General features: G+C 58.7%; 2 protein-coding genes across 10 annotated transcripts; both read right to left on the bottom strand.

Annotated features, from left to right (window-relative positions):
• Nucleotides 1-1,220: 1,220 nt before the first annotated feature.
• On the bottom strand, nt 1,221-1,664 carry HCRT (hypocretin neuropeptide precursor). Its single transcript, XM_030839772.2, has one exon. It carries the CDS (start codon nt 1,662-1,664, stop codon nt 1,251-1,253), a length of 414 nt encoding a protein of 137 aa, XP_030695632.2. The 3' UTR covers nt 1,221-1,250.
• A 2,681-nt stretch (nt 1,665-4,345) lies between these two features.
• On the bottom strand, nt 4,346-8,719 carry GHDC (GH3 domain containing). 9 transcript variants are annotated; one of them, XM_060290863.1, is made up of 10 exons: nt 8,662-8,717; nt 8,313-8,401; nt 7,872-8,158; nt 7,450-7,571; nt 6,794-7,295; nt 6,211-6,403; nt 6,021-6,092; nt 5,811-5,944; nt 5,398-5,483; nt 4,346-5,131 (listed from the first exon to the last, which is right to left on the bottom strand). In XM_060290863.1, the coding sequence occupies exons 3-10, from the start codon at nt 8,143-8,145 to the stop codon at nt 4,913-4,915; spliced, it is 1,602 nt and encodes a 533-aa protein (XP_060146846.1). In that variant the 5' UTR covers nt 8,146-8,158; nt 8,313-8,401; nt 8,662-8,717; the 3' UTR covers nt 4,346-4,912. The 9 variants fall into 9 exon arrangements, with proteins under 9 accessions (XP_060146846.1, XP_030695626.1, XP_030695627.1 ...); XM_030839766.2 differs by having other exon boundaries at nt 8,576-8,695; XM_030839767.2 differs by lacking the exon at nt 8,662-8,717 and adding an exon at nt 8,506-8,648.
• Between the last annotated feature and the right edge of the window lie 842 nt (nt 8,720-9,561).

Raw genomic sequence — 9,561 nt, 5'->3', positions numbered from 1 at the left:
AGGCCAGTGTTCCTCACCCTCACGCTGAGTCTGAGCTGGGCATTATCTGGGATGATATATTGCTTAAAAGTGCCACATCTCTACTTTTGGGTGTTAGTTTCTTAGGGCTGCTGGAACAAAGTACCATAAGCTGGGTGGCTTAAACAACAGAAATTTTTGGCTCAGTTCTGAAGGCTGGAAGTCCAAGATCAAGATGACTGCAGGGTTGGTTCCTTTTTAAGGCCGTGGGGGAATATTTGCTCCATGCTTGTTTTCTAGCTTCCGGTGGGTTGTTGGCCTTTTTTGGCTTGTAGATGCATCCCTCCACCTCTGCCTTCATGTTCACGTGGGTTCTTCTTGTGTGCATGTGTCCAAATTCCCCCTTTATATAAGGACACATCATGTTGGATTAGAGGCCCACCCTACTCCAGTTATGACCACATTTTAACTAATTACGTCCACAAAGACTCTATTTCCAAATAAGGTTACATTCTGAAGTGCTGGGGGTTAGGACTTCAACATGTAAATGGAGGGTGTGTGTGTGTGCACACAATTCAACCTGTACCAGGTGTGTTCGGTTAATTGCAGGAAGATCTTGCCGCATCTCCACTTAAGAACTTCTCCTGACTCTCAGCTACCTACAGAATAAAGTGAAAAGCCTGACGACTTGTGAGGGTCTTCACAATCTGGGCTGCACAAGCCTAACCGTCTCCCCTTCAACGCCTCACTGCTCCCCCAGACTCTCTACCCCACGCTGCAGCTCTCTGGAAGATTTATGTTGAACCTCAGATTCCCTGCCTTTTCGGCAGGCGCAGCTCCCTCCTTCCCAGCCGGATTCCGCTCCTCTGCTTGCTTTTTCTCTCCTCTGCGTCTCTCCGGAAAGGCCCTGCGATACAGAATGACTGGTAGAGCACCGAGGGACGTGTGTGTCCCCATCCTCCCCTCCAAGCACGCACATATGCGGTTCTCTCCGCACCCCAGGGCCTTGCACAGTTCCTTGCTCTGGGAGCTCCCCGCCCGAGAGTGTTTCGGGTTCAAAGACGCCCAAGCTGAGGTTTCCCCGAGCCTCCAGGTTTTCTGGCTCTTTATAGTTAGAAAGACTCTCACGCCCCCTGGAGGGCGGGACGCGACCGCACCGGGACAGAGAGCAGCCACACTAACAGAGGGAGACTCGTCTTTATTGCCCTTTTAATGAGGGCTGACACCGGGCGGGCTGACAGAGGGGAGAGGGCAGGGCCAGGGTAGGGCCAGGACAGGACCTGAGCAAGGGCTCAGACCCCGGACCGTCCCCCGGGCGCAACAGACCAGGTGGCCTCAGCGGGACACCGGCGCTCGGGGCAGGGGCGCGGCGCTGCGTCTGCGCCTGCGCGGCGGCCCATGGTCAGGATGCCGGCCGCGTGGTTGCCACTGGCCTGCAGGAGGCGCTGCAACCGGCCCTGGAGGCCCGGGGGCCCGGGCCGCCGCTTGCCCAGCGTGAGGATGCCGGCCGCGTGATTGCCCGCGCCGTGCAGTAGCTCGTAGAGGCGGCAGGAGCACGTCTTCTGACGGCAGCAGTCGGGCGGAGGCTGCGCGGCCGCCCCGGGCGACAGCAGTGCAGGCGGCAGCAACAGCAGCAGGAGCAGCAGCGTCACGGTGGCCCAGGAGACCTGGGGAGGCGGAGACCGGGCGCTGAGGGTCGCCCGCATCCAACCCCTACGCCCGGGCCCTTCACAGCTGGCTTCACGCCCCCTCCTGGCCTGTGCTCCTCCCTCGCTGTCGCTTAGCTTGCCTGTCTCTGCGCAGAGCTGTCTGAAGGGCTCTGTTGGAGAAGGGCTCGTGTCTGGCTCCTTTACCTACTCGTCCTTGAAGACCTAGCAGAGGATCTCCTCCAGGAAACCCTTGGAGACCCCCTGGACAGAATGAATCCCTCTCTCCTCTGGGTACCCATTAGAGCGCTGACCACTCCCCCTGAAAACAGACATGTCTGAATCTGCCCCAGACGTTTGTGGAAACTTAGCTCAGGGAAACAGAGGCCCTATTTATCCGCTCCTCCCCCCTCACAGTGGGCAAACACGTGCAAATCAAGGACTGGCAGGATCCAAGCTCTTGTCTTGTCGGCTGCTCCCTTGCAGGGGAAACAGCTCAGTCGCTTTGGGCCAGTTTCCTACCCTCTCAGGGAGCACAACATCCTCACCTGTAAACTGGGTATTAAATAATTCCTACTGTGCAGGGCTTCTGGGAGGATGAAATGAGATGACAGGTGCAAACAGCACCTAATACGTAGTGAAGGCTCAATAAACATGAACCCTTAGGAGAACACGGCACAATGCAATGTTAGCCAAGGCAGATACTCGGCCAAGGGTCCACCCCGTCCGCTGCCTCAGAACCCGCATGGGAAAAGGCCAAGAGCTAGACACCTTCAACCTTTCTTCCAGCTCCCTGAGCAGGCCCTCTCATTGCCCCTGGCCTAATGAGTCACCCCTCCGTCCCCGGGTCTTTACCTTTGTAGAAGGAGTATTCATGGTGTCTGGAGCTCAGAGCGGCGTAGCCGGGAAAGGTGTCGTCTGCAGTCGTCCAAATAGCCAGGAGCTTGGAGGCTGTCAACTGCAACCCGCTACCAGGGTCCTGGGGTTTATAGTGCTCTGGGGTGGCGGGGGAGAGATGGGCACTTGCATCCACTCTGGGGCCAGACAATGGCAAATCTAAGATTAGCCTCCCGCAGGAGGGCCGTCTCCAGGCTGGGCCCAAGGAACGGCACCAAGGCACTCAGAGACTGGAGGTGGATCATTGTGCTCCTGGCCACCTCCCCGCCCCCGTCTGCCCGCCTGCTCCCTGGAGATGGGGCGGTCTCCGGGCACTAATGAGGCCAACTCGCACCTAGGAATCTGGGAGCACAAAAGAGGCCTTGCCTGGGATGCTGGTGTGGGACAGTGTGTCAGGGGAGCTGCTAATTAGGGGCAGGAAAGGAGGCAGTCGTGAGACTCACTCCCCACAGGATGTGTGTGGGGGGAGAGGGCAGCCAGGCAACAGGCCTCTCCCCCCGTCCTCCTGTCACTGCTCCTGGGGCCTTCAGGCTCCAGGGCCTTCTTCCTCCACGGAAAAGCTTTCTTAGCTTGGCTCTCCCTCCCCTCTGTCTCTCTTCTTCCCTCTGTCCCTTTCACCAACCTCCAAGATGGAGAAACTTGAAAGCCAACCCTGGGCAGTGGGAGGAAAGCAGCAAAACCTGGTGAGATCCTTCAACATCCCCAGCTTCCTTCCTACCTGGCTGGGCTGCCTGGACAGGAGGGATGGAGTCCCATCCCACCATCAGCAGGGAGAGAGCCACCATGGGGTGAAGGACACATGCCATCTCTAGGCTGATGTCTTATCCAGGGCATTGTCTACTGAGCACCAGTTCCATGCCAGGCCCTGCTCTGGGCACTGGAGTGACAGTGTGCATAGGATATAGCCCAGTTTTCAAGGAGCTCCAAAGTCCAGGTGGGGAGGCGACCCGGCAAAAGGCTAGCTCAGTGGAGAAAGGCCTCTGAAAAAGCCTTGCATGAAAAGTGGGTTTCATCAAGTAAGGTCAGGGGAGAAGGCATTCTGAAGAAGGGACAAAGGCCTAGACATGACCTATTTCTCGCGGGAAGTAAGGCGTGGTCCACAGATCACTTCTCTTACAAGAGAGAGGTGACTGGACAGGTAAGTGAGGCCAGGGTGGGTCAAAGGGTCTTATTGGCTAAGCTGATTGGTCTTGATCTCACGGGCGCCAAGGCGCTGTGGGAGGATTTGAGCAGGAAGGAGTTGTGGGCTGGTGGGGGAACGGGTGGGAGGGGGCAGGGGCCTGGATGTGGGGCATGGAATCTAGAAGTGGTAACTCAGAGGCAGAACCTGAGGCTTGGCCACGGACTGGGATCAGGTGCCGAGGTACTTAGGAGGAGCTGCGGGGCTTTGGGCAAACCTCACGACCCCACAAAGCCTCAGTTTCCCCACTGGTAAGATGGACGGTTAAGCCCGATGGTCTCTGGAGCCGCTTCCTGCTCTGATTCTTTATGAGTTACAGTACAGGGCCTGCCCATGGAAGTGATTTGCGGGTGTTGGGCCAGGAAGGGGACTCGTGCTAAGCCAGGGCAAGGGGAGTTGGGGAGCAGCCCCTCCGCATTTAAGTAAAGCTTGGAATGGGGAGAGGTAGGACGAGGGGCTCTGTGTCTTCTGGGTTGACTTCGGCTGTGGTAGGGGTCCCCGAGGGCTCTGTGGGCCCCCACACTCAGGGCCTGCCCCAGCCCAGAGGGGGAGTGTGGGGAAAGCCCTGGTGTCCAGAGCTGAAGCTGGGAGGGGAGCCCAGGCTGCAGCAGCACCAGAGCGAATGGGACCACTGGTTTCCCCAAAGGCAGACCCCAAGCCAAGATTCTGGGTGCAAGAGGTTTATTTGGGCGGTGATCCAAGAAAGCACATAAGGGAGTAGGGACGGGAGGGAAAGAAGGAGAACCAAGGACTTTGTTAACGAGAGGGTTACCGCTGGGGTCAACTGGTGGTGACCCTCCGAGGGAGACAATGCAGAATACGCTTCAGGTTGTCCCACTGAGGGACGAAGAAGCTGAGGTCTGCGATCACCAGCTCCTGTTCCTTGGCTGACTGAGGGTCACTCCTGAGAGCATTAACTCCCAACACTTCCAGCCTGCCTGGTGCATGGGCTGAGAGACACAGGCACTGTCAGCGTGGACTGGAACCCCAGGGACTTCCACGGTGGGCCGGGGGGCTCCAGATGGGGCACTGCTGGTGTCTGCTCTATCCCTGAAGTCAACTCCTCAGAACTGACAGACTAGGTCGGGCCTCCCTAAGGCCCAGCAGCTCTGATGGGCCACCGTCAGCTGACACTCGAAGACCCTGGCCAAGGGCTCCCCATCCAGAGGGGCCCCAGAGGAAAGAGCGAGGCAGCCCGTGAGGGTGAACAGGGCAGTGGGCAGGCCTCAGCTCAGGATAGCACCCTCCTCTGCAGGTACTGGGCCAGGTACCTGTGCTTGAGGACCCGGGGCATCTCAGGAGGGAAGGGGGCTGAGGGGCAGGCAGCGAGGGCTGCCCGCAGTTCTCTGAAGGCCCCCCACCCCACCAGGTGGACTCGGGCAGGGCCCACGCTGCCCCGGAACCGCAGGGACTTGTAGCGAGCTGAGGCTTCCTGAAGGCAGTGGTCAAGCTGGAAACAGAACGGCCTGCGTGAGGCTGGTGTGGGGCTGGGTGGCGTGTGGTGAGGCATGCACGGCCGTGTCCAGGGAATGCGTGGGTAGCAGTTTCGTGCATATACGTGTGTGTCCGTGGGACTCATCCCTCCCTTCCCAGAGCCCCAGGGAGGTTCTCCCGCCCACACCCCTCCTCCCCATCTCTCCCCTGTGCCCACAGCACCTGGGGGCGTGCAGAGTGAAAGGGACATGCAGTCATACCCTGTCCCTGTCTCTCGTGTACCTTGTCTCGATTTTCCTCCGACAAGTTCCTTAGCCCCTTCAGTGCCACAAACACCTCATAGTGGGGAGCAGAACCCTCAGAGGAATCTGTAGACAAACCCCGCATCGTGGACACGTGCTTTTGTGAACAAGGCAGCATCGAAAGCCGAAGCCTACTGCCCCCACCTGCTCTTCCCCACTCCCAGGTTCACAGCGGGGAGAAAAGGAGTTTCTTGGCAGGGAGTGGGGTGAATGGAGAGAACATGGATAGAGGCAGCAGGAGGGATGGGAGTTAGATATGGGGAAGGACTTTTGTTAGGAGCAGCAAAGCAGGCTAACTCTTTTCTCTTTCCTAGAGATCTCCCAGCAGGATGGGTATGGGTTGGGGGACAGTCGAGCCAAGGACGGGAGGCAGGAGCCAGTGGAGAAGCTTACCCAGAATGCTGCTCTCCACACAGCCATGGTCCAACAGCCTGGCCCCTGGCCACTGCCCCACCGCCCGGCCCAAGGCCTCAGAGAACACGTCCTCACCAGTGTCTTCGCCTCGAACACTCAGGGTCTGGCCCAGCCTGGGGAGGAGGAAGCAGGAGGAAGAGGAACCCAGGGCAAAAGGATGATCTCTCAGCCACCCAGGGGGTCACTTACCTGCAGATGAACCTGACGACTGGACACTGATTGTAGGCACCAACCACCTGGACCACGTCACCCAGGCGGCACCTGATAGAGTAGAAGTGGGGGTGAGGTCAGGCCCAAAGGCCCATTAGCACATGCCCCTGGCTTTCAGCAGGGTTCCAGAGGGCCTGAGGTGGCCTGGGGGTGGGCAGCCAGGTGTCACCTGGTGAGGCTGGTGTGGTCAGTCAGCACCAGTTCGTACTCCTTGCCTTTCTGGGCTTCGGCCAGTAGGACGGTGGGGGCAGCCTCTTCCCGGGTTCCTTCCTTGAGTGGGAGCAGCTCAATAAAGGGGCCTCCAGGGGGCAGAAGGTACAGGCCATGGGGCTGCTCTGGCCACAGACTCAGGCCCACCGCCCCTGTGGGGAGCAAGTGGCTTCTTCATCTGGTGGTACCGTTGGGCAATAGCCCCTCACCCTGGATCCCAGTCCCCAATCCTCTGAGCATCGATCCCACTGCTGCCCTCCCACTCCACCCTTCCTGGCTCCCCCAGGCTCAGCCCTCTGCCTCTAAGGTCTTAATTGGGAAGGGGCGGTGGTTCTGGAGGTGATGGACCTGTGATTAAATGCTGGTGTGGTGTAAATGTGTGTGTCTCTTAACCTCTATGAGCCTCAGTTTTTTCATCTGTAAAATGGAGCTGCTGGTTGGGCAGGATTAGATGAGATGCTTATATAGGGCTTGCGACTCGGCAGCTAGCTGTGTGACCTCTGCCCCCTGCCCTCACCTCACTACCCTTGAGTCTTGCTGACCTCCAGAGGCAGCATAAGCAGGTGAGAAGAAGGCTAGCCCTTGGCACCACAAGGCCCCCAGGGCAGCCACAGCCTCCGCCTGGCCTCCTGCATCCAGAGTCACCACCACCTGAAGCTTTGGCCAGAGCCGAAGGGCCAGTCCTCGGGGTCCCTGCTCCAGGGCCTCCCGCAGCTCAGCTGCCCGTCTGGGGAGAGATGCTCCTGGGTTCCCAGCAGCTAATGCCTCAGCCAGCTCTTCGCCATCGGCCTCCAGGCCCAAGAAGACGTCTAGGAGCTCGACCGCCGTCCCAGCTTCCAGAGCCCGCAGGCCCGGGGACCTCAGTGCCTCCAGCAGCAGGGCCCTAGGGTCCTTGGCTCCAGCAGGGCCCAACTGGCCCAGGGCATGCCAAGGCCAAGGGAGCGGGTAGGGCCAAGGGGAGGAAGGGGTCACACGGGCCGTGCCTTCTGGGGCCAGCACTTCCGGGCAGGTCTTCTTTAGGGCTGCCAGACCCAGCAAGGTGGCCTGGAGGGAGACAAGAGGCAGTGTCATTGGCCCTGGGCCTGAGCCAGACCCTGAGGCCCCAGGTATTTTGTTTGTTTGTTTCCCATTCTGATGGGAGGGTTTGGCTGCAGTTAGGGGTCTCTGGCGGGGTTGGGCTCCAGCCTTCCCAGTTTACCTGCAGAGAGACCTCCCCACGGTACTGGTTTGAGGTAGGAGGCAAGAGCTGCACTCCACTTTCTTCCTCCTGGAGCTGGCTGGCCTTGGTCAGAGGGAGATGATTCCGGAAGACGCCTATATCTGTAGCCCCAAAGACATCGTAAAATCCTCATGAAGCCACAGAGTTTCCCAAGAGTTTCAGGTAAGACTGGTGAGGCCCCTGAGGAAGGAACCCAGAATAGGCCTGGGGGAAGAGGGGCTGTCAGGGCCCAGGATGGGAAAATTCATCTTGAACAATCTCGGGCCTGGGTAGGGTCTCTGGGTCAGGTCCCTCTGTGTTGGCAGTAGAAGGGGGAAGGGAGGTCTTCAGGTTCCGGAATCTGACTGTCCTATGGGGTTTCTTTCTCTTTGGGCCACCTCCCCAGACCCTGGGAAACACACCTGTGCTCCCCCTGAGGGGACAGCGGGGACTCTGGGCTCCCTGCAGACACCGCCTCAGGGCCCGCTGCTGGCTCTGGCCCGCGTGCAGCGTGCTCCGCACTAGGCTCTTCCGCTGCCAGGCGGCTGCCCAGCACAGGGCCCCCCATGCCACACGGTGCTGGAGATGGACCAGCCAGGACAGCCTGGCATCCTGGGACGGCCGCCGCCGCCAGAGCACGGCCAGCGGCAGCAGCAGGAGGCACAGCACGAGGCACGGCAGCAGCGGCAGCAGCATCTCCAAGCAGCTCCTAGCAGGAGGAAGGCCCCCAAGTACTGGCACTAGGGGGAGGGGGGAAAACCCATTTCCTCCCCCCCACTCTCCCGCGCACAGGAACACCAAGTGAAACCTGTCAGGCAGGTGATGCGGGGGAGAGAACATCAGGGCTTTGCGGTCACACTGACCTGAGTTTGGATCCTGGCTCTGCCCCTCGTTAGCTGTCTGGCCCTGGGTAACTCAGCCAGCTGCTCTGAGCTCCGTTCCCTTCCCCGATCTGTAAAATGGGAATAATAATACCCCTCAGAAAGTGCAGGAAAGGCATGGCATGGTGCCTGGCACACAGCAGGTACTTAACGGATGGCACGTCTGGCCCACTACCGAGAGGCTCTGCTTTGTCCAGGATCCACCCTGTCCCAGCATCCTGTGCGCCCCCGAAGCCCACATGCACCTGTCACAGCCCACATGTGCCTCTGCCTGGCACCCAGGGCCCCCTCAGCAGCCCCCTCAGCAGCCCCCTCAGCCTCAGTACACAACCTGCCAGAAGGATAGAGCCACAGCTTTAAAGGGCTGGGCCTGAACCAGGAAATCCGGCCACCGGGCCTGAGGGAGGAGCTGGGAAGGGGGGGGCTCTTAAAGGGGCAGGTTGCCTAAGGGCCGCTGTGCTGGGAGCTGGCCCAAGCTGGCAGGTGGAGGGAAGTTAGGGCCAGAGTATCGTGGTCCTCAGACTCGTGTCAGCTTGAGCCGGGAGTGGGGTGCACCCCATCCTGGAGCAGGTGCAAACTTGAGAACTGTTAAAAAGCAAAAATGTTTTCCAATCCAGAATTGGTCTCCACAAGGTAGTAGAGGAAGGAAATACTTTTGTTATTGAATAAACGTTAAAGCAGAGTGTGCAGCATCACAGGCAATCTGCCGGGACTGCAGAGAGAAAAGAGTCTCACTCCCTTTTAAAGCCAGAGCCAGGCAGACACAACCCATTAACACCTGTTCTCAAGATAACTACCCGGTAATTGAGGTCACCACCTGTGTTAGCTTATTGGCTTTATGGCGAGGAAACACAAACTTCTCCCATCCTTATGCCAGGAGGTAGTTTTGCAACTGGGATTAAGGTGCCCGATGGAGCTCGGCTCCCCCATCCTACTGAAAAGCTTGAGAAGCTGTGCTCAGAATGAGGTTCTTCTGCTGTCCGTGGTTAAGCCCTCTCTCCACCTGTGCCCTTGACCCAGGCTCTCAGACACCAAAACCTTTCCCTACACCCTCACCTGCCTCTCCGTCTTGCCGTCTCTCTTCTTCTCACAGCTGAGCTCTTAAAGTATACAGTTCAGTGGTCTCTAGTATCTTCATAGGTATGTGCAACACCAACAGTCAATTTTATAACATTTTCGTCACCACAGAAGCAATCCCAGGCCCTGTAGCTATCACCTCCCAATCCCTTCC

Source organism: Globicephala melas, chromosome 20, assembly GCF_963455315.2.
Source record: "Globicephala melas chromosome 20, mGloMel1.2, whole genome shotgun sequence".
In the NCBI taxonomy this organism is placed as follows: Eukaryota; Metazoa; Chordata; class Mammalia; order Artiodactyla; family Delphinidae; genus Globicephala; species Globicephala melas.
The sequence above is the reverse complement of the archived record's forward strand: the minus strand, read 5'-3'. Positions and strand labels throughout refer to the sequence as shown.